We start from the raw sequence: 24,588 nt of genomic DNA, 5'->3' as shown, positions 1-24,588 counted from the left end.
GACACTTATGCTTATTGGGGGTAACAATATTTGGTTTCAGGTGAAGAGAAGGGTTTGCAATTTGACTCCTAAGTACATCGTAGATGGGGCTTGAGGTATATTTTAGACCAAAACCCATTTTTTCTAGTGGGCCTATTTCATAACATCATTACGGTGTGAAGTCTGAAAGTATTTCATCAAGAAGACTGCTTACCTTCAGGAGACCTCCAAGATGTCTACATTGTTTCCATCAAGTAGGCGTATGGGAAATATTAGCTTTGGCCCTATCATTTGAGATGGCTCCTGCTGAATCTCTACTCAGGTCTGTGGGTGCGCAGAAATGTGCTGTCCGAATTGGTATTACACTACTTATTCAGTTGACTTACATGGACAGCTGGCAAATGGGCGCATTTCTGCAATTAATATGACTTCTATTTCACAAAAATGGAACCCAGCTATGTTCAGAAGGTTGACCCGCCATTGGAGAAAACAACTGTTTACTAGTAAAATCCTCACCCACCAGGGTTTCCCCTTGGTGGCATGCTTCATCATCGGGTCCATCCCGTTCTGCTGCGGATCGAGACATGCTACTAACTACGTGGAAGCACTTTTTGTATAATAATGATGAAGATGATGTTTAAAAAACATAGGAGTGGGGGGTGGTTGAGTATAGGGTGAAGTCTAAAAATACCTGGCTATTGGGTTTGACTAATTTAACCTGACCCCTAGTCGGCATGTTTAAAAAGGCGAAAATAGGAGAGGAGAAATTATGAGTCTGCTTTCCTACAAGGTCAACATGTTTGAAGCCTTGCCCCTATCTGCTTTTGATCAGGACCTATGGAAACAAATTCTCTGGGCCCACTCCTGCTGTTTATACTATATGCACGCAAACTTGCATGCTTAATGAAATATATATATACACCTCCTCGTTGGTGATTCACCTGATCGGCAATTATTCAGTAAATATATAAGATGCCTGGAAACTGCCTCGTGGTTCCTCCCGGGGAGAGGGGAACTTGAAGTCACACTCACTCCAAAGTAGGCCTGGGCTAAATTTCCGTTCCGCTCGCGGAAATTGTGATAATTTGACATTTTTGCGTTCCGCGGAGAGCGCGAAAATGTCAAAATTTCCGCATTCCGCAGCTTAGCGATAATTTGTTTCTTGCTTGCGCTGTAAAATAATACATTCTCGCGTGCGCGCGATCGCCTTACCTGAATCCCCGCGTTCGCCGACAAGTTTTCCCGATCCGGTCGCGTTCTCCACGAGATGTTGGATTGTTGGTAGCCATTTGCGCTGTCTCGCGACAGTTCGCGCCCACAGTAATGTCATTGGTCGCGCGATCACGTCTTTCTTCTCACGATCATGCACCGCGAGACGAGTGAAAACAAGATGGCCGCGCCCGCGAGCAACCGCATGGGTAAGTTGGCGAGCCGCGACCACGCAGAAAATACCGCGAACGGGCGGGAAAAAAACTTCCGCATCTTTGCGATATTTCCGCGTGTTTGCGGAGATTTTTAACATTTTCACGATAATTTGCGAAAGTCACTTTCGCAAATTCCGCCCGCCCCTACTCCAAAGTTCTACCTCTTATATATTTACTGAATAATTGCAGATCAGGTGATCTACATTCTATAAAGTACCTCTACCTACTGAGCCTCTAGAGGACGATTTTGTTATTTGAAACTCTCTCATCCAATCGGCATTTAGCACAATATCAAGGGTATGCTCAGACATTTTCAATGAACCCCTTAGCGCTAGCATTATCACTCCCATAGTTGATAAAAAGTACAAGCCCTCACCAATTGACTCTACATACATAAAGGGACAACTTATACCTGACTCCATAGAGGTAGCCAGAGGCCATAAAAGGGCAAACTCTGACATCTGATGAAGCACTCCCACCTGATAAAGAGAGCAAGAAGATAGACGCAGCGGGTAAGAGAGTTGCTGCACAATCTGCCAGCCATTGAAGGTTTGCAAACTCCATTGGTCTTTTATCGCACTATGACAGGGATAAAATGGAGGAGATTATCCAGCATCTTCCCGAAAAGCACAAATAAGGGCATATCAGATTGTCTCAGAGGGGAAACATACATCAAACACTACAATACGTTGTACCCTCGATGCAGCTGACGCAGCAGCTAGAGATATTAATTCAAGTCTGATCCTTAGTAGACAAGCCTGTCCAAGGGTATCCGGCTTTAGGCCCGAAGTTCAGCAGAACTTACTAGCTCTCCCCTTTTTCGGGAAATATCTTTTTGGACCCCAGGTTGACACCCTTCTGGAAAAAATGAAAAAAGATAATGAGACGGTGAAAGCAAACGGAGGATTGCAAACACCATCACAACGAGACTTTTGCCGCTCCTTCTATCGTGGAGGGTCTAAGACAACCTCCCTTGAAGTATCCCCCTCCTATCATAACGTTCACACCCAAACATCTTCCCCAAAAGGATGTTATAGGGGTTCATATAGAGGAAACGATTCCTGAGGCAGAGGTAACGTAGATTTTTACCAAACCTCCCATCTCCATCACCATTCCTTGACTAGTCTACCATTCCCCGATCATATCATACCTGTCGGGGCAAGACTTCAACAGTTCTTTCCTGCATGGCGGAATATCACCTCCGACCTGTGGGTGTTGGATAATATCCAACATGGTTATCGTCTGGAACTCACTTCCACACCTCTAGACATTCCACCTCGCATCCACAGACTTCCAGCACTACATCAGCAGCTGCTCAAAGAGAAAGTCTCAGCTCTTCTACAAAAGGAAGCAATAGAACTTGTGCCATTACACCAATGAGACACAGGGTTCTATTTACTTAACTTCCTTATTCCCAAATAAGATAGGTGTCTAAGGCTAATCCTGGACCCCAGACTCCTAAATGGGTACATTCTCTCAGAGCACTTCCATATGGTCACTCTTCAAGATGTCAACCCGCTACTACAAGGCGACTTCATGACCATCTTGGACCTAAAAGATGCCTACTTCCACATTCCAATTCACACAGCACATTGTCAATACCTCAGATATGTTAAACAAATAGCACTTCCAGTTCAAGATCCTTTCTTTCCAGGTCACTGCAGCACCTAGGGTGTTCACCAAATGCCTAGCGGTAGCAGTAGCTTACTTAGGCAGGCAAAAATACACGTTTTCCCTTTTCTGGACAACTGGCTCATCAAAAGCACAAACTATCAGAAGTGTTTTCAACACACTCGACCTACCAGAAACCTACTTCACCTTCTAGGTTTTACAGTTAATTCAGTCAAGTCTCCCCTCCAACCCCTTCTGATACAACCTTACCTAGGGCCATTCTCAACTCACACATGGGGATAGCTTATCTGAATGCTGAAAGGATTAATTCCTTCCAAACACTCATTCCACAGTTTTGCCCTCAGCAACAAATAACCGTGAGAACAGTTATGCGCCTCCAAGGCATCATGGCATCATCCATAGCTGTGGTTCTTCATTCCAGACTCAATATGCGTCCATTGCAAGAATGCTTAGCACTTCAGTGGATTCAAGCAGAAACTCCACTAGAAGATCTAGTGTTGGTGAGCCATCAAGCTTGCCACTCTTTGCAGTGGTGACATACAAGTAATTCTCATCAAAACAGACAACATGGCTGCAATGTATTATCTGCAAAAACAGAGGGGCACTAGGTCCTCTCAGCAATCTCATCTAGCCCAGAACGTCTGGAGGTGGGCTCTCTGGCACAACATTCACCTTTTAGCAGAATACCCTCAGGGAGTGGACAGTGACTTTGCAGATCTCCTCAGCAGGATACGTCAACAAGTCCACAAGTGGGAACTCAATCCACAAGTCCAACTTCAATTCTTCCATCAATGGGGTCACCCAGACATAGATCTCTTCGCCACAGCAGAAAACGTGAAATGCCCAAACTTTGCCTTCAGGTTTCCACACCTACAGACCAAAGGCAACGCACCATGGATGAGTTGGTCAGAGATATTTGCTTAAGCTTTTCCACCGCTCCAACTCTTTCACTTGTGATTAGCAAACTTCGGCAGACTTCTCTCATCCTCATCCCAGTGGCTCCCACATGAGCACGACAACCATGGTTCACCTACTACTGAAACTCTTAGTAGTTCCACACCAGGTACTCCCCAGTTGGCAGGACCATCTAACTCAAAACCCAGATCTCAGTCTTGCGATCTGTCTCCTGAGGTCTTAGAGTTTGGTAATCTAAAAGGTAATGGAATGGAAATTCTTAAAGATGCAAGATAGCCCACTGCTGGAGCCTGTAATGCAGCAAAGTGAAAACACTTTGTCCACTCTTGCCGTTCAAAAAGCATTAATCGTTTAACAGCAAACGCTCAAGATATCGTATCCTACCAATTTCATTTACATATCTCTGGGTTAGTGGTTACTTGTATAATGCTACATCTAGCTGCAGTTGCCGCATATTTGCTCTGTGTAATGAAAGTATTCTTAGAGGGCCTCAAATGAGTGATTCCACCAAGGCTGCTGCCAGCCCCTACTTGTAATCTCATCATTGTGCTAAGAAGATTAATAGGTCCTCCATTTGAGCCTCTTCACTCCTGCCTTCTCTAGTTTCTCTACTGGAAGATTACATTTCTCATTGCAGTCACTTTACTCAGTCGTGTCAGTGAGCTTCAGGCACTAACTTTAGAAGAACCATTCTTCCAGCTTCATAAATGAAAGTTGCTACTACGTACCAATCTTAAATTCCTACCAAAAGTGGTCACTCAGTTCCACTTTTAATCAATCTATTGAATTACCAGTTTTTCCCCCCACAACCTGACTCCGTTGTGGAAAGGGCTTTACACACATTAGATATGAAAAGAGCTCTTATGTACCATATCCATAGAACTCATTCATTTAGAAAAGCACAACTACTCTTTGTTGTATTCTCAAAACCACACAAAGGCAAAGCTATTTCTAAATCCGGCATTTCACGTTGGATCGCTAAATGTATCCAAACCTGTTAAGCTGAAGCTAAATAAACATCTACCTCTCCCACCAAAAGATCACTCTACTCGTAAAAAAGAAGCTTTAATTGTCTTTCTAGGAAACATATCTATAGCAGACATATGTAAAGCAGCTACATGGTCTACACCGCGTACTTGTGTAGATGTCATGGCTCATCAACAAGCTAATGTTGTATATTCATGGTTTACTCAGCACAACTTTACACAGTCCTCCACAGTAAAAAGACAAGAGATTCGTTATTTAACTATCAACAGAATGTAGCATCAATGCACAGACTCCATCATTCATTTCTTTATTGACGGTTCCTTAAAAACATCTTGCCGCCTGTAGCCAGTGTGTTTTGTCCTTACAGACTTCTTCAGGGCTACATAAAATATGTACACTTTAAAATCGTATTTATACTGATCAAAGCCCATCAAACATTTACACTGTGAAAACAGAAAAACATTCCCCATTAAAAACCTTTTCACCCACTCCGTTTTATATATTGTGATGTGGCCTCCGGTACCCTCTCACAACACCTATAAAATTCCATTGTGCAATGATTAATTTTCCCGTTGAAAGCCCATCAAACATTTACATTGTGAAGAGCAGATGTACATTCACCATTGTAATCTTTCCACCATCTGAATTATTTATCTTGCAATGTGGCCTCCAGTAGCCACAATGTGGCCTCCAGTAGCCACTCAAACCACCCATATAATTTTGTTCTGCATCAACTAATTTGATATTTTTCATTGGTTTTCACTCAACTCATAATTCCGACCCCAGCGCAAATAGGACTTTACGCAGGGGTCTTAAAACAACAACCCAATCGAAATCAGGGCCATAGGGGTTTATTTATAGTTTGGCATAAATGGGGCAGAGGCTAAAAGTGGCAGACGTCTCACCCTCTGTATTTAGAGTGAATTGAGGTTGATGTCATTCTAAATGCAGTAAACAGGACATCCAACGCTTTTTGGCAGCTGTACAGGACATCCGCCACTTTGTAGCGAATGTCTTACTTTGTCAAACTCTAAATAAGGTCCTTATGGAGTATGTATGCCTTCTTTTAACCCTATATGTGCCCAGTATCATCCAATGAAGTACAAATAAATGCCACATAGCATAAAGTTAAGAAATCGTGGTCTGTATTTCAAGATTAGTATGTGGAGCATTTATTTTGGAGCAGCTAGGGCTCAATTTGTACCCTCTTATCATAGTTTTTTTCTGTGACCCAACAAAATTACTCAAGTTTATTACTTTATTTACTGTTAAAACTTTAATACTGCCAATTGAAATGCGTTGTTGTATGGTCAAAACAGCAGTTTCAAATATACATTAAAATAAAAGTATCTCTCAGTTGCTACAGCAGATAATTGCCAGCATTGGCTGCATTTCATAGTAGGTTCAGGGTTCAGGAATGGGCAGCTCTGGTGACACTTGCTTTTAGGTGTACTGTCTAGGAGTCTGGATGGAGTTGTACAGTCATTTCAGAGTCTTATCTTTGCGTTGGACACATGAGGTTTCGTGGGCCAGCCTGCAAGCCCATTAAGGTTTAGTCTCTTGGTTTTCCAGTTTTCATGGTGGCCTTTGTTGGGGAAATATTCCTAAACATACAAATAAGAGGATTGTAAGCAAGCCCTCATTAATTGAAACAGTTGAATGTCTGCACATAGTACCTGAATAGAGAAGCCATCTTTAGTGCACTTGTTTTTCTATTGAAAATGTACAATGAGAAAGAGTCTCCCAATACTGGAGCTGTAGGATTGCACTGCTTATGTATTTACCATCATCCTATAGATAAGTTTATAGTATGTGCTTGAGACAAAACTTTGCTCTAAAATGACGTCTTTTGAGCTGAAATTGATAATAAAACAATGTGTTTGCTTCTAGATTGCCTGCTTCATATCCATCTTCTTCTTGAGTATCTGTGTTTACTCCACGGTCTTCAGGATTCGTGTCTTTAACTATTATTATTTAGCTTCGCACCATCAGACAGATGCGTACAGCCTTCTTTTCAGTGGCATGTAAGTAAGCAATTTATCCTTGCAAGTTCTTTGTTTATTTAACGAGTGTCCAGAATGTTAATCTGTCATTTAATGTCGGGAGTACAGCTCAGGACTAACTGCACTTTTTTTTTTAAAGCAATTCAGTCCACCACTGTATTTATAATATATGTTTGATTTGAAAACGCCACAAAATAAATCTCTCTCTCTCGCTCTCTCTCTCTGTCTCTCCCCTATTAATTTGTTGCCTGTATTAAATTCAAGGCTCTTATCATTGCTAAAGAAAATGTATGGTCTCAAGCGCCAGAAGTTAGGGCATACAATTTAGGATGATGTAAGCCGGTCTACCTACTCAGGTCAGCCAACTCTTGTGTTCACACTTCACATAGATGGCTGAGATTTTCTCTGTGATGGCTGCAAGGCTTTATAGTTCCCTTTATTTGTCTCTACGAAATCTTCGCTTTTTAAATGTCATGCTTTAGAAAACCTGACTATTTGCCCTTTAACTTCATCAAGGCCTCTTTCTGTTTATTAATAGGTGCAGACTTTTCAGCACCATAAAGCTTACATATTCTTGCAGTCAATAAATAAACGTTACATAACACACACACAGTCATATACTCACATAGCTTAAGTTCCTTCCATGTTCACACCTTTTCTTTTTCCTTTTAACTCTTTTTTTATTACCTATACAGTTGCATATCAGAACGTCAAGGACATAAGCTTATGTTATTGCATTACATATTTTGAACAGGGTTCACCACCACTTATATACATCTTTGCGGTATGCAAGCCCCTGCACTTTCCAGCGACTCTCCCCTCTCGCCCCAGGACGACGTCTACAGATGTCTTTACCCCCTATCACAAATTGATTTATTTTCTTGTGCTTATTCAGGGCCCGCTATATTCCGCCCATTTCCCCCAGACCTTGTCCCATTTCCGGGGTTTCCTCAGGTCTGGTAGATAATCTTTTCTGCTGCACAGCACCAATCTAGGTTGTTTTCTCATTCCCTTTCCCCCATGCCTGGGCTATATTTCTTTTGGCTATTATATCTGCAGGCATCAGCCACACTTTAATGTACATTGGCCATTTAACCTCTCCTGTAATGCACAGTATATGCCATCTTGCATCCATCAGTAACTCCTGTCCCAACACTCTTGACATCACACTTGTGACTTTACTCCAAATGTTCTGTAGCCCTGGGCAGCTCCATATTGTGTGAAAAAAGGTACCAACCTCCCCACAATCCCTTAAACAATTATTTGAAGCACGTCCACCCATTTGTTGCACTCTCGCTCTAGTTGTGTAGGATCTATGTATGATTCAAAGTTGTATCAGTCAAAAACGTGCTCTTATAGCAACCTCCCTAGGGCTCTGCACGACCTCCAGCCAGTCATCTTCCTTTAGGATACTCACATCTCCCTCCTAAGCCTCTCTAAGTGCTGTCAGGGGATCCGTCATGTTATTCATAATTTTTTTTATAAATGAGAGAGGTGGCCTTTCCCATTATCTGATCCATTAGTACCTGGTCTTCTAATGGTGCGTATTCTGGTAGGTGTTCGTTCTTTCTAACTTGCGCCGCTAGAGCATGCTTAAGTTGTACGTAACTGAATAGCTCTGTCAGGCATTTGATGATCCGACTGCATACTCGGAAACTCTATCATCTTTTGATTCTTCCATACATCCCCTAGAAACTCAATTCCTAGAAGCGCCGGTGCACGGAATCCCTTTAATTTCCTCACTTCACTCAGCAGCCCACTATACCAGAACGGGGTGCGCTCCATTCATTTCCCTTCCCAGTCTAGGAATTTAGTAGCCTCTCGCCATATTCTAACAGTCGTTTGTGTATGTGTTGGTAGTCTGTTGATCACCTGTTTGCTATATAGTGCCTCTGAGTACCCTCTTTGCCCCATTGACCAGTGGTCCATTCGGTAAGCCAGCTCCTACCTTCCTGCAAATACCCTGTTATTTATCGTTACTAACTGTGATGCCCAGTAGTACTTACGACTATCTGGGATGGCAAGTCCCCCCCATACACTCCCCGCTGCAGTTTATGTAACGCGATTCTTGCACTCCCCCCATCCCTCAATTAGCAGTCTTACTTCTGAGTCAATCTTGCGGAAAAACTCCACGGGTATCCTGTTTGTGGTATTCTGGACATACTGCAATATTCGTGGTAGTGCCATCATTTTATGGTTTAAATCTTTTTATTGAAGTAAATGCCATACATTGTATACGAGCAAAATAGCAGTGCAACCAATTGGGCCGGTGCCATCATTTTAAAAGCTCGTCCCATCAGTGAGCGTGGTAACTTTCTCCAATGCGCTACATCCCTTCGCAGTCTATGTAGTTGGGGGAACAAGTTGTCTTACATAAATTCATTCTCGTTTAGCGATATAACTATACCTAGGTATTTGAATTTGTTTCTAACCACTAGAGCATCGCCGGTGGTCCGTATGATTGGTGTATCTCCCGCCAATACAAACATTAGTGACTTGTTCCAGTTAACTCGATAGCCCGAGTAGCTACCAAACAGCTGGAATATATGGAGTATGCGGCAGGGCCTCATGGCATAGAATAGTACATCATCAGCATACAATGAATTTCTTTCCTCCCATTCTCCTCTCACCAGTATACCTCTTGTGATTGGGTATTTCCTGACCATGCCGCTAGTGGCTCAAGCGCTATAGCGAAGAGCATGGGTGAGAGCGGGCAGCCGTGCCTTGTACAGCGTCACCAGTCTAGACACGGTACCATTTACTCTTACTCTGGCCGTAGGGTTCGTATATAGCAGTTGCACCCAGGCCCGGAATTTGGGACCAAATCAGAATCACTCCAGCACCGCAAATAGATAGTGCCACTCTATACTATCAAATGCCATTCGGGCATCCAGTGAGAGTAGCACTACTCTTCCTTCCGGTTGGGATTTTGCGTCTTGCATCACAACATATAATCATCCTAAATTTAGTCTAGTGCTGCGCCCAGGCATAAATCCAGATTGATCCGGGTGTATTAGACCAGATATTTTTTGGGTGAATCTATTTGCTATAACTTTTGCCAGGACCTGAGCTTCTGTATTTAATAGGGAGATTGGCTTCTATAAGGAGCATTCATCTGGGGGCTTATCCTGTTTCAGTACAACCACAATTGGGGCTAACCTTTGGTCCTCAGGCAAGCTACCCCAATCTACTGATTCCTCAAACATCTTTAGCATATATGGGGCCACCAGTGTCACAGCTCCCTTTGATAGTTCAGTGGTAATGCCATTTGGCCCAGCCGCTTTGTCCGATTTGAGAGCCCCAATCGCTCAGCATTTCTCCTCAGTGGTTATGTCCTCATCCAAGTCATCGCTTTCCTCCTGTGATAGTGTGGGGAGTTTCATCTCCTTAATCAATTCAATACAGCCTGTTTTGGTTCGCTTAGGGGTAGATTTGTATATCTGTTCCTAGTATGCCACAAATGTCTCTATGTTCTCACAAGTCGTATGAGTTTGTCCCCCTGCATTTTTAATCTCCAGTACCCAGTTCCTTTCCCTGTCACTGTTCCAGCCACGCAATAAGTTTTGTGGCTTTGTCACCTATTTCGTAGACTCTCCTTTGGGATGCCCTTGCTCACTCCCTGGCTTTGCCCTCTGCAATTTCGTGCATCCCCTGTTGTTTAAGGTAGATTAAATGATGAGTCTGCAGGGATGGTAATTGGGAGTTAGTTGCTGCAGCCGCCAATTTAAGCAGTTCTCCAAGGTTTTCGTATTGTATTTTCTTTCTTTTTGCCCCCTGCTAGCACTTGTACGTAGTCTCTTATAACTGATTTATACGCTTCCCAGAACACAGAGGGTGAATCTACTGACTCAGAGCTTTCCTGGAAGTACAACTTTGTGCATTAACATATTTTCTCTTTGATCTTTTCATCCTTTAAGAGCCAGGGGTCAATTCCAGGTGGTAGTACATGTTTCTGGGGGGCCTAATAGTTTCACTTCTAACGGTGAATGGTCTGATATGTCTCTTTCCTTATGAGTTACACCTTGAACATGCCTGCATTGACTGTGTGCATCAAGATGTAGTCTAACCTGGAGTACCCTTGGTGTGGCGCCAAGAAATATGTTTTGTTTTTTTTTTGTTTATTGAGTTTTCTCAGAACTTAGGAAAACAGAAGAGAAAGGCAATCCGCATAATAGCGACATTTCATGGATAGATACATGCATTACAGCCACATCTAATCAGTGAATTTATACAATGCAAATTCCAAGAACACAAGAATAATAAAGAAAGCTGACATTTCATAGCAGGGGCATCTTGTGCAGGTCTCGTATAAAATAGATAATGCAAAAAAGTAGGGTTAAAAAGGAATCAATACATCCAAATGTAGAGACATCACACAATAGCAGTCAATATTCAGGCCGTAAGGCACAATATTTGGGGTTGGGGGGTCATGGATCATTTCCGGTCTCTGCTGGGTGCTCCAGAAGATATGATTTGAATGGGCCCCAAATATCTCTGGGACGTGGCGAGATTGGAAGGAGGTCAGCGTATATGTATGTTTGGTCTTGCCAAAACGTCATGTCCCCAATCCATTCCTTGAATTTGGGCGCTCTGCCTCGACCCCATCTACAGGCCACCTGCCTTCTGGCCAGTAGCAAACTGAATGTGACAAATTGACGGTGTGCCACTGGTATCTTCTCTGTGTATCCGAGTAATGCTAGGAGAGGAGACCGTGGAAGTGTCGAGGACGTCATAAGTTCTAGCGCTGCGATCACCTGTTGCCAGTAGGTAAGGACCGAGCGGCATTCCCAAGCAAGATGCAGGAAATCAGCAGCTTCCGCCCTGCATCTGCAAAAACAAGAGTTGATGGACAGAATGCAGAACAATGTCATACATTCACCCCAGTACAGAGATCTGGGCCTAAATCCATCGTTTTTTTGCTCGCCATGCCATTCCAGTTCGAGCCCAGCCATATGCAAATCAGTCTTGACCCTGTGCCTCATGGGAACAGTCCAGCCCGAACTGTCAAGTCAGGTCCTCCCTGGACTGGAAACAAGCATCCTAGGACCGGTTTTGGGGTTTTGCCCCTCTTCAGCCAGGATAGCGTGATTCCAGTGGCATGGAGAGCACGGGACCCACGTCTGGGCATACCATTCCCACTCAGCCTAAATCCATAGTTTTTTTGCTCAACATGCCATTCCAGTTTGAACCCTGTGCTTCATGGGAACAGTCGAGCCCGAACTGCCAAGCCAGGTCCTCCCTGGACTGGAAACAAGCATCCTAGGATCGGTTCCCGGGTTTCACCCCTCTTCAGGCAGGATAGCTTGATTCCTGTGGCATGGAGAGCACTGGACTGTGCCCATGAGGCACAGAGTCAAGACTGATTTGCATATGGCCAGGTCTAAACTGGAGTGGCATGGTGAGCAAAAGAATGATGGATTTAACCCAGATCTCTTGACTGGGGGTGAATGTTTTGATTTGTTCTTCTTTCCGTCCATCAATTGTGTGTCTTTTGCTTTCTCGCCCTAAGTGCACCAGGTATGCCCAGACGTAGGTCCTGGGCTCACTGTGCCACTGGAATCAAGCTATCCTAGCTGAAGAGGGGTGAAACCCCGAAACCGGTCCTAGAATGCTTGTTTCCGGTCCAGGGAGGACTCGGCTTTGCAGTTTGGGCTGGACTGTTCCCATGAGGCACGGGGTCAAGACTGATTTGCATATGGCCAGGTCTAAACTGGGGTGGCATGGTGAGCAAAAGAATGATGGATTTAACCCAGATCTTTTGACTGGAGTGTTTTGATTTGTTCTGCATTCCGTCCATCAATTGTGTGTCTTTTTCTTTTCGGCCCTGCATCTGTCACACCGGTTCGCGTCCCGCAATCCAAATTTGTGTAGCTTAACCGGGGTATAAAAGATGTGATGTAAAAATTAGTAATGGGTGATGCATAGCCAGCCGACTACTAGAGGAGACGTGTTCAGTCTGTTTACAGCAGTACACCCATTGTTGATCAGTGATGTCCTGCCTGAGCTCAGCAGACCATTTACCCCGAGCAGCACAGGGGGTGGGATCGGTGTCAGTATACAGACTATGATAGAGTGCAGATACTGGGTGAAAGGTGTTGTCAGTACACAGTGTGTGGTGCAAGGGGGCAACTACAGGGGGTTCCAGGAGTTATGAGGGAGTATATTCTTTAAGCCCTTGTCGCAGCTGGACATAAAGGAAGATATTCATAGGGGAAGGTGGAGGGTCTGGAAATAGCTGTTGCAGAGTGTGAATCTTGCCGTTTCTGAATATGGCGTGTAGCTTTAACTCTTTTAAAGGCGCCTTCTTGCAACAGAGGCATCTCCGGATGATATGTAAGCAGGAGTTACGGGGAATATAGTATGGGAACTTGGAAACGACGAGTAATGCGGTTCCATGCTTTAAACGTGCAGTCTACAGAGGACGAGCAGGGTGTACGAGGTGCGAGTGTTGCCAGTATGGCCCCGTCTAGCGGGACAGGGTCCGCAAGCCAGTGTTCAGTCGCCACATGAGGCATGTATCTGGGAGGGTGGAACCAGTAGTGGGCATAATGTGCTTGAGCACAGAGATAATATAATTCAAAGTTAGGAACATCGAATCCCCCCTGGGAGTAAGGCCGTGCAAGTGTGTCCCATTATAAACGCGGTTGTTTGCGCCCCACACTAGTCTGATCAACTCTGAACGAAGTGATGAAACAAAATGCTTGCCTGAGTCATACGGAATGTTTAAAAACAAATATAAGAATTTGGGTAGGACAACCATTTTAATAAGGGAAATGCGTCCTGCCATAGTGAGGGGGAGAGCATTCCATCTAATTATGCAACCAGTAACATGTTCTAGTGTTTGCCCGTAGTTAACTCCCATCAATTCTTTGCGATCTGCTGTGACGTGTACCCCTAATTATTTTACTTCAGTAGAGCACCATTCAATGGGGAAGTCCGTGTCAAATGGTGTCACCGAAGCAGTGAGTGGAAAAAGTTGGGTTTGGGTCCAGTTGATGTGGATGCCAGAGAGACCACCAAATCTAACGACTTCTCGAAAGGAGCGGGTTGAGGTTCTACTGTGGTTCCTTAACATACAGGGTAACATCGTCCACGTACAGAGAGATGAGGATCGGGTGAAGAAATCAGCGTAGGGCTTTTTCTTGATGGTATTGCCTGATTTTGGCTGCTAAGGGTTCTATGGCAAGGGCAAAAAGGATAGGAGATAGCAGGCAACCCTGCCGGGTGCCATGGGAAAGAGAGAATGAGGAGGAGACATGACCGTTAATTAAAACTTTTGCCTTTGGAGAAGTATAGAGGAGGCGAATCCATGCTAAAAACCGATGGCGAGCCCCATGCATTGAAGAATTGTAAATAGGTAGTCCCATTCTACAGAGTGGAAGGCCTTTGTGGCATCTAGGAAGACCGCCACTAGTGTTAGTTGTGGGTCGACATTCTGCAAAATAGAAAAAAGCATTCGGAGATTGTGGGAAGTCGCCCTACCGGGCATAAATCCGGCCTGGTCCAGCAAGAGTAATTCCTCCATCAGGAGACTGAGGCGGTTGGCCAGTATTTTGGCAAGAATTTTCGTGTCTGTATTAATGAGGGAGAGGGGCCGATGGGAATCGCAGCGGTCTGCAGGTTTGCCGGGTTTCAGAAGAGAGGTAATAAGTGCCTCTCTCATCGAGCCTAGAAGGATCTGTAGCTCCAGGGCCTCCATGTAAACTTCTTTCAACACTGGAAGTAATTGATCAAGGTACGTCTTGTAAAAGTCTATGGGGAGCCCATCTGAGCCCGGGGCTTTCCCTGATTTAATCTGCATAATAGCTGCTTGGAGCTCATCATTTTCAAATGGTGCTGCTAAGAATTCACTCTGATTGTCCCCTAGCCAACCTAGTGCAACATCTTCAAGATAATGAGAGAGATCGGGGGTTCAGTCCTACGAGTCCTGTAGAGGTCTGTGTAGAATTCAATGAACGTGTACCAGATTGCGAGACTATCTCTGTGGCGTACCCCTGCACCATCTACCACATCGAAGACGTAATTAAAAAAGCGGGGCTGTCGAATTTCCGTCGCCAGTGCCCTGCCGGGCCTTTCCCCCTCCCCATAGCGACGGGCAGTGAAGTACTTGCCCCGAAATCTGGCTTCCCGCTCAGCCGTGGTGGTATACTGAGTGAGCTAGTCCCGAAGTGTGGCACTCTAGGCTCCTGATGCCCCACACCACAGACCATTTTCTAATTACCTCAACTCACTTTTGATTTGTTGCAAGTTTCGCCTGATATCTCTGAGGACTCCGAAGCTTTTCGACATGCGCGAACGGCGAATCGTGACTTTAAATGCCTCCCAGATCGTGCTCACATGTGTGACCGAACATTTATTTCTCCTAAAAAAATCAGCAATCTCCTCTCCAAGCTCTGCCTTGAAGACAGTATCCAAAAGCGCCTCCAGCATCGTGGAGTGGCAATCAGGTTAGTGGGCGTGATTGTCATACATACTGGGGCGTGATCGGAGTAAGTTCTGGCCATATGCTCTGCCGAGATGATCCAAGGAAAAACCCAGCAGGAAACAATCCAGTAATCTAGCCGCGAGCAGGAAGAGTGTGCTGTTGTGTAATAGCTGCCTTCTCTCTCATCTGGGTGCACATGGCGCCACACATCTATGAGCCCATGGTCTGGAAGCAGCCGAGAAAGTGTATCCTGAGTTTTAGTGTAATGATGTGGGAGGGGTTTGCACCTATCGGCTTAGGGGCATAGGGTAGTGTTAAAATCTCCCCCCAGATGACATGGGTGGAACCCACCTTGAGAATTTGTCCCCAGAGGGTGGTGAAGTAATCTGGATTATCAGTGTTTGGCCCGTAACAGCAAACAAGTGTAATCGACTGCGTGCCTAGTGTACCCCAGAGCATGCAGCTCCTGCCTGGAGGGTCAACAAAAGTGCCGCCTAAAATGAAGGGTGTGTTCTTTTTAAATAAGATCAAGGTGCCCCGTGAGTATGTAGAATGGGAGGAAAACACTCGGTCAGAAGCCCATTTGGTCCTGAAGCAAGAAGGACGGCAGGGGTCGGTGTTTGTCTCCTGGAGCACTGTAACATGTATTTGATGCCTATCAAGGTATGTAAGGATTTGCCTGCATTTGCGTGGATCGCCCAGACCTCTAACGTTCCATGTGAGTAATTTTATTCGTAACTGTTCAGTGTGTGGAAGCATTCTGAAGGAAGGGGCCCGTTATAGGAGATGTCCTAGTAAATGGAAAATGTGTGATTATTTTGACGCATGCTGGCATGTCTATCTGCTGGTGGATAACATAGATAACAACATTAAAATTCAACAATCCCCAACCCCCCCACCCATAGCAGCACTCCAATCGTGCTGGTAGTGTACTGACCACCCAAAACCAAAAAAACCCTTGTCATTACAATCCAGTTCAAGTAAGTGCAACAAAGCTTTAGAATACAGAGGGGATCGCCCATATGGGGGGTGGCTTGTGAGACACGGAAAAACCTCCCTGCTCCCTAAAAATGCCAGGCAGTTCCCCAAAGGTGTGGGAGAATAGAGGGGGGAGAAGGGAGGTTGCTGGCATAGTCCAGTACAAAAAAAGCTGCATCATGTATAAAGCCCACCGCCCCTCCACACAGCTTTAATGGTGCATGTATCACTTATCTGACCATGACGAACTGCTTTTTCTTTTTATTCTTTTCTTTTTATGTTTTTACTGAGTATCAAAAATCGCCAAAAAGGAGTGTAGTGTTCATCACGCCAGAAACAGGCAAAGGGGTACTCGTCTTCTCTGGGCGTATGCAACAGCAAGTGATTCGAAGTATGAGAGTTACTGGTAAATGAAGCTCCAGAGTGTGATGTCTATCTGAGGGGTCAGTCTGTAGCAGGAGATGTCGATCTGGAGGCACGGTCATCGGAGGCCCCACGTGGAGAACGCCGCTTGATGGACTTGAGGAAGTCCTCCGCCTGTTGCGGGTTGGTGAAAATGGAATGTTTGCCTTTATATGTGACCCTCAGGCGTGCCGGTTACATTAGAACATATTCAATTTGCGCCATCCGAAGTTTCCGCTTTAGCATCAGGATTTTGCACCGTGCTTCCTGTAAAGCAACGGTGAAGTCAGGATAGATGGTAAATTCCTTGTCGTCATAGTGCAGCGATTTGCTCTCATGGGCCATTTTAAGAGCCGAGTCCCGGGCTCGGTAATTGAGGAGACGGGCCACAATGGGACGAGGTGCGCTGCCTGGAATGGGGTCTGGGTCCTAAAGAGCGGTATGCTCTCTCCACGATGAGCTGCGAGGAGATGGCTTCCTCACTGAGGGTAACCTTCAGGAGCCGCTCAACGAAGTCCTCCATCCGGCCTGTGTTGGTGCTCTCAGGAATACCTATTATGCAAATGTTATTACGACGGCTGCGCGCTTCGAGATCTTCGTTCTCAGCAGCAATAATTTAAAGAAGTTTATCCATCTGTGTCACCTGTTGCTGCAGCTGGGATGTGGTATCTTCGTTATCTGATATGCGACGCTCGACCTCTTTGATCTGCTCGTTGTGTTTATCCATCTTCTGGATCAAGAATTTTAAGCGACTATTCATGGTGTCCATTTTCCCGGAATGATCGGTAAGGCTATGCTGCATAGTAAGCAGTAAGATTTTTACCTCATCTCCTGAGGTAGAGAGTTGCGCCTGCGATGATTCACCACTGGTATGTCAGAGTCTTCCGAGTTGGAACGTGTAGCTACTTTCTTCTCGTCAAAGACATGTTTAGGCTGGCGGCTATCTGGTTTCCCCATCGTAGCTGGAGGAGAAAGCAAGATGTAACACAACACTGATAGCAGAAAAAGATCTCTCCAACAGTAGCCCCTTAGGTCACAGGGGGCGAGGAGGGGTGATTGGCAACAGACGAGAAGTAATCAGAGAAGTAGGCTAGTAGGTAGAAGTTAATGGAAGGCACCGCAGTGGAGAAAGATGAAAGCAGATGGCGAGTGAGGTGATAGCCCAGGATACGGTAACTAAGGCCTACAGCGAGGCAAAGCCAGTGGACTGTGTGGCAGGGATCAGGCGACTTGATTCAATATACCCAACTCCAAGGGGGCATGGAGGCTGCCCAGTCGTCGCAGCGTAGAGGAACGGCAGAGGTAGAGGACATATGCCAAATTATGGGCTGCTTGGTCCCCCCACGCCGTGATAAAGATAGTGTGCCCTCGGCCAGTAGTATCTGTCGTGGTGTCCACCAGCAACCACTGGAACGGGCTGCTGCGTGCCTGCAGGTATCCAGCGCCCTGTTGTGTGGGTCAAGTGTGCGCCCAGATCTAATCGGAGCACAAACCGCAGCTCCAATCAGCGCAGAGGGGCCCTCACAGCATGCAAGTGCACTTTTATTCTGCTCGTTTGCGGGTCACTGTACTACTCCCAGTGCAACAGAGAAAGTCGGACCACAGAGGAGGATCGATGTTGGGGGAGGGGGGACCACCTGTAGCCCACCGCTATGACAATGGCGATGCACCTCCAGGGCCTCAGGTCGTATAGGCAAAGTTCTGATGTAGCTTGTTGAGTTTTTGAAGCGAAGGTGCCCCTGCCCCCAAATTCCACAGTTCTGCCGAAGGTAAGTCATCGGGGGTAGCACGTATATGGAGAGGAGTCTGTCACAAGATCCGCAGCGCAGCCCTCGGGTCTAGAGGAACTCCTTGCATTGGCCGGCACAGTCCCAAAGGGGCCTGTTGTCCTTGGGAATGGTGATTGAGTACCTCAGCTAATTCTGGCGGGCCGACAGCATTGCAACGCACTCACCGCATCTCTGGGGAAGACTCAATAGCCGGTCTCTGCCCACGTCAGATATCGCCTTCGGAGGCGCCGCAAGTGGTCAGTGGGGGGAGCAACCACTGGGGTCAGCTAGCCGCCGCCTGCTGAAAGATGTGGCCAAGCACCATGGGGGATCCCTGCGGCTTGCGACACGGCAGCGGCTGTGCAGGGATCCAGAAGCGATACCGCTTTCTCCTCGCCCAAAGCTCAATGCGGCATCGGAGTCTCTTGTTGAGGTCTGTGAGCTCTGATTTTCGCACTGGAGCCAGTTGGTACTTTGAGGATCATGCGGCAGTCTTTGTAGGCAGAGTACATGGGGATGTTTCGAGGGTTATTGCAGGATTATGCCACCAAGCAGCCAGAGCCTCACGGGTGTGTGGCCATCTTGGTCGTGCGCCACCTAGCGCCCCACGGTGCCGATAAATAAGTGTATTGTCCAGACATAGGGTTATGTAATCGCCATAGGTTCACCAAACCCATTGCTTCGATAAATGCCTGTAATGCATCTGCTCCCGCTTCCCGCAACAAACTCGTTACCCTATCCACGTTAGGGTCCATCACTGCGTTAAGGTCCCCACCCAATATCAGTACTCCGTATGGGAGTTGTAGGAGTAAGGAACTTAGCTCAGGGAATGTCCCAGAGTGCATCTGAGGTGGGATGTACACTGAGCAGAGACTTATGTTAAGTCCCTCCCATACCCCAGAAAGCACCACGTATCTACCCAATTGACCCTGCCATGTCTTTTGGGTAGGGCAACGTTGTTTTGATTAGTATTCCCACCCCCAAGAGCCGTAGCCGAACCTATCTAGTGCCTTGTAGGTATAACCCCTCATGTGCGTTTCTTGCAGCAGGACAATGTCAGGGGAGTCCCGGTTAATGTATTGCATCACCATGGTTCGCTTGATTTTATTCCTAAGGCCATTTACATTCCAGGTCAGGATTGTTAGATCTCGCCCGATGTGTGTGTGAGTAGTGGTGGACCCCCCAGACATCCCATTTGTTTGCTTGGTGCATGAAGATGCAAGATTCATATACATATTTTTTCACGTTTGGTCTAATTACTTAGTAAATGTAAATAAAAATAAATCATACTTGCAAACTGACTACCTTCCAGCCTTTCTCAATATTTCTCTTCATAACTATGCAATTGTTTACGTTTAACGGGCGTACGGTCTCACACAATGGGCGATTTGTATAGGGTCATTGGAAAGTCCACAAGGTTGTACCTTACCTATCGGATTTCCCGCCTGGGGTGGTGCTGGGTGGCTTCCAAGCCTCAGTTTTTGGCCCTCGTGGAGGTGGCATGTTTCTTTTATCTGCATGGGCCCAGTGACCAGGCCTGCCACTCTGTATTCTATTTGGCTGTTGCAGGGTGTAAATGGGAGCTGTAGGGTGGATATTAATTGCTTTTCATCCTGTGCCTCAGCAATGTGTCGAGTTCATAGGCAAGTGCCACGCTTGGCTATTTTAAAAATTGTTGCCGTACTCTTTCCTTCCATCTCGTTGTTAGGCGCACTCCTCCAATACCTCCACCCCCAGCCCAGCCAGTCTCAGCTGCACGTATTGCTCTCACCGTGAGTCCGTGGTAGTACACTCCTTATTGGCTCATCGTCTCAGCTGCTGTTTCCGGCTCCCGGCCGGGCTCCAGATCCTCTCTATGCGCCCGCAGGGATTGCCTCGCCTTTCCGCTCCCGCCACATCCCTCCCTCCTCTCCGCCCCGCCGGGGCCTACTGCGTACCTGCCCAGCTCTGTCGCTATCCAGGCCGCAGCACCGGCCCGATCGCCGCCGTTTTCGCGGTCATGATTTGCCAGTCGCACTCTGGCTCACTTTCAGTGTTTTGGAGCCTTGTCCCACCAGCTGTTCCGGATTTATGGGGGAATGTCGGGACCGGACCGGCGGAGCTTGACACAAGTATGGTACGCACGTGCGGCTTAAAGCAGAAGTGAAGTGAAAAATTATGGTACATTTTGGGATCTTGCTTCTCGCCCTTGACCCCCGCTGCCTGATGCACAAAGAGGCGACCTCTGCTTTAGGTGAAACTCTCAGGAACAATCATGAGAAGATAAATCTCTCCGTAAAACAGTATAATTAGAGACAAATGTATATCTATTGATGCAAAACATTACCGAAATGTAACATTAATCTACTAATCCGCATCTGAATTATGAAAAACCACAGAAAGGCAGCCATCTACAAATACCCTATATCCAACTTATAGAGTCACAGCCAGGCTGCGCGTCTCTTCCGGTCTCTTTTGCTATCTCGGACTCTTTCTATCCATATATTTTTTTCACTCACTCCCTCTCATACTGCTCTCAGTATTTTCCTTAAATATTACTTTAATATTCAATGCTTACATTTTTGAGGGAATTCATAGCAGGTAATGATCTATTACATAGGAAGAAATAAATTGCTTCGTTTACATTTATCGTCGAACACATTCCCTAATTTACCTTGCTCTTCTGTGGCAGAGGTCAGCCCCAACTGACATAATATCATGTTTCTTCTTGAAATTAACAGTTATCGAGCAGTTGCAAGTCTTCTTCATAGCTCATACAGAGTGGGCAATGGCTCAGCCCCCTTCAGCCATTGACTACCTCACCAGTGCATCCACTTTTTGGATCAGTTCACAAGACAAACATTAGCCGTTTGGAGTTTGAATGAAAGCATTTTGGCTTTTATGGAACAATTCTTTTTATTGAATTCCGCCAGCCTGAAGACCGCTAGCTGCCTACATCCTTTGGCCGGCAACACATAACATAATGCACAGCTTTTCGCCTACAACTCAGAGGCCGGCTACTTTGTGCAGATTGGATACCAACTTAATAAATGAGAAACAAGAGTAGGAAAGATGGAGAACGGGAACATAATGGTAGAAGCAAAACTACTGAAAGATCCCCCCGCCTCCTCTCACCCCACCCTTCCTCGTTTTCCCCGCACCAGGAGTCCCGGTAAGCAGTTCCCATAAACAGGTTAAGTGAAATCTCGAGGTGGTCCGCCTCGTCGGGAACAGCTTAGGATCGCATTGTGACCCCCTCCAGGAGTAGCTGTAGAATTTGTAAGTATTTCGGACATCTTAGTTCCCGGAATTCAGTCACTTAAGTTTTTAATAAACTGGGCCCACAGCTCCAGGTATTGTGATGCCCTATTATCCGCTGTCATAGACAAGCGTTCCATTGCCAGGACCACCCATAATCTATGCAGTCACGAGACTCGGTCTGGAATCAGTTCCGTTCCCCACCAAGCAAGATTTGCTTGCCAGGCGGTATTTAGAGCTAGACATTTGTCTGCCTCTGAGTGAACGCAGGGGGAATGTCAGGGGGTTGGGCAGGCCCAGGATCGTGTATGCAGGGAAGCGTGGAATGGGCGTGTTGAATGTGCAGTCAATTTCGGACAGCACTGCATCCCAATATCGAGTCAATTTGGGACAGTGCCACATCAGATGGAGGAGTGAACCCTTTTGCTCACAGCACCGCCAGTACTTTTCAGTGCGCCCTCTTTGCCAGCTATAGAGTCTCGCATTTAAACTCACTTCCAATAGGAAGTGAGTTTAAATGCAGCTTCACTGCCTGACGTTTCGTGTGCTGTGTGGTGTGCTTTATAAAATATGTCCTACCATTCTTTGTAACGAGGCGTCCAATTTTTTCATCCCATCGGAGCTGGGCCTTAGTTTTAGAGGCGCTTGCCTCGTCAGCGAGGAGAGCATAGATGTCCGAGATAAAATGTTTGTCCCCGTCTTTGGATATTAGCCATTTCTCGAATCGAATTAGGGAGCGGGAGGCACCATGCTCAAAGCCCGGGAAGGATCTCTAATGCCTAACCTGAGCATAGTAAAACAGATTAGTCTCTAGTAAGTCATAGTCCTGCTGTATCTGATCAAAAGAGAGAATCCCTTGTGGGTCAAACAGTGAGCCAATGCGTTTACATTTTGCCTTTTAATATCTGGAAGGGACGTGTATCAAACAGCAAAGAATTCAGGCCCCCACCATGCTGGAGACAGCACTGTAGCCTACAAACATAGAGGGTAATGGTGTCTGTCAATATTTCAGTACGGCACCTGGAGACCGAAATGGATCAGTGGGTTTAAGCCCCACCTAAACAAGCTGCCCCGATTTCACCTCAACTCTTGCTGGACTTTAGGGCCATCTTGTAAAGCTGGCATGGCCAACATCAAACATCCAGCCACTTCGTCCTTCTGCGTTATTGTATTTCACAAATTAGACTAACCAGTAAATGAAGTCAAATGTTTGCATACAGAAGCTTGTACCTTCATTTAGACAACTACATTATTTGTGTCCCAGCAATATTTTGAAGGTCAAAAAGAGCTGGCCTGGCAGTTCAGGTTACACTGTTCTCATGAGAAGCAGGGTCATGACTGATGTGCATATGGCTGGGTCCAAACTGAGGTGGCGTAGTGAGCAAAATAACCCAGATCTGTGACTGGGGGTGAGTGGTTGAAAAGTTTCAGCACTCAGTCCATCATCTTGTTGTGTTTGCTATGATTTTGTGGGTGGCATATTATACAAGGAAGTTCACTTTCTAGTTGTTTATCTGTAATAATTGAAAGTATGTAAGAAAGATGGCTGTCACATTTATCTCAGTTAATGGACAGGCATTGGGGAAATGCTAGGGAAAACGCACACACAATAAAGGTATGCGTATGTAGGGTGGAACCATTCATAACTTACGATTTTCACCCAACTTCTTTATGAATTTTAGTTGCTACCAATTAGGGCAACATGGATCCGGAGGGAAATGGGGCCTAAAGTCACACTTTCATCAAGGCGGACAGCCCCCCATTGTACTGACTACCGTCCTGCTTGGGATGTGTTCACTGACTAGGGTTTTTTCTATCATTTCGGTCCTGAAGAACGCCACTGTGACTCAAACAGCACTAATATTTGGCTGAAACATGTCTGCCTAACACTAGGATGTGAGAGATCACTAATTTCTCACCAAACAGACCCTATCAATGTTTTTATCCCTACCCAACTAATCCATGATTAAAATATTTTCCGTAAGGGTGGATATCCTGGAGGTAGTTTTATAATTCACTCACAAATTCACCATGTCACACACAGAAACCAGCTCCTCTGTAATCGGGCGATGCAGCACACCTAAAATGCATTCAGCATCTTAGGTGGGAACCCAATGATGGAGTATGCCACCAACTAGGTTAGTGGGTGAGGGGTCTTTTAAAAAAACCTAATGGTTTGTCTGAGACGTGAGTGAAAGACATTCGTGACAGTAAATTGGGATGGCAGGGAGCTCATTTTCATTTCTTTGACATATGTATGTAGTCTATATTTCTCTCTACAACATTTGACATCATTTGATATTATTTATTTTATTTTGAATACCCCAAAGAAAGCATTAATATTCTTCTCAATCCTCCTTCATGTAGACATCTGTTCCCCTTGCTTTACATTAATCCACCTGTATCTGAAAGGTACTAACTATATTGGATACCGAGCACCACCCTAGACTGTATCATGGTTGACTACTTTGAAAACGATGATATCAGGGGTATTTATAAAGTTACCTTTTGATAGAGCCTGCTGGAGACAAGCCCAGTCCTTAAGTAAAAGCCAAACACATTAAAATACTGCACGCATGAATGCTATATTATTTTCTTTTAACTGTAGAAAGTAACTTATGTGGACATAGAAATAGTATATCCATAGGATTGGATCCCTTTCGTCATAGAGAAGGTGGTGCAGTAATGACCTCAGTGTGTAAATGCTTAGATTTACTATTTTAAATTAGGTTTCTTTCTGAAGATGACCTTACATAAAACACTCGTGGATATCTCAGTTAGCAAAAAAAAGAAGTAATAAAATGTGACTGTTGCCTTGCTTTATTCTGTTGTACCAA

General features: G+C 45.6%; 1 protein-coding gene across 2 annotated transcripts in view; it reads left to right on the top strand.

The window, feature by feature from the left end:
• Positions 1-24,588, top strand: part of LMBRD2 (LMBR1 domain containing 2) — a 440,257-nt gene that overhangs the window by 219,985 nt on the left and 195,684 nt on the right. For both annotated transcript variants that reach the window (XM_085631040.1, XM_085631037.1), the window contains exon 11: positions 6,828-6,961. In XM_085631040.1, coding sequence (XP_085487166.1) covers positions 6,828-6,961 — 134 coding nt within the window. The remainder of the gene's footprint in view (positions 1-6,827; positions 6,962-24,588) is intronic.

This window comes from Triturus cristatus, chromosome 2_1, assembly GCF_964204655.1.
Source record: "Triturus cristatus chromosome 2_1, aTriCri1.1, whole genome shotgun sequence".
In the NCBI taxonomy this organism is placed as follows: Eukaryota; Metazoa; Chordata; class Amphibia; order Caudata; family Salamandridae; genus Triturus; species Triturus cristatus.
The sequence above is the reverse complement of the archived record's forward strand: the minus strand, read 5'-3'. Positions and strand labels throughout refer to the sequence as shown.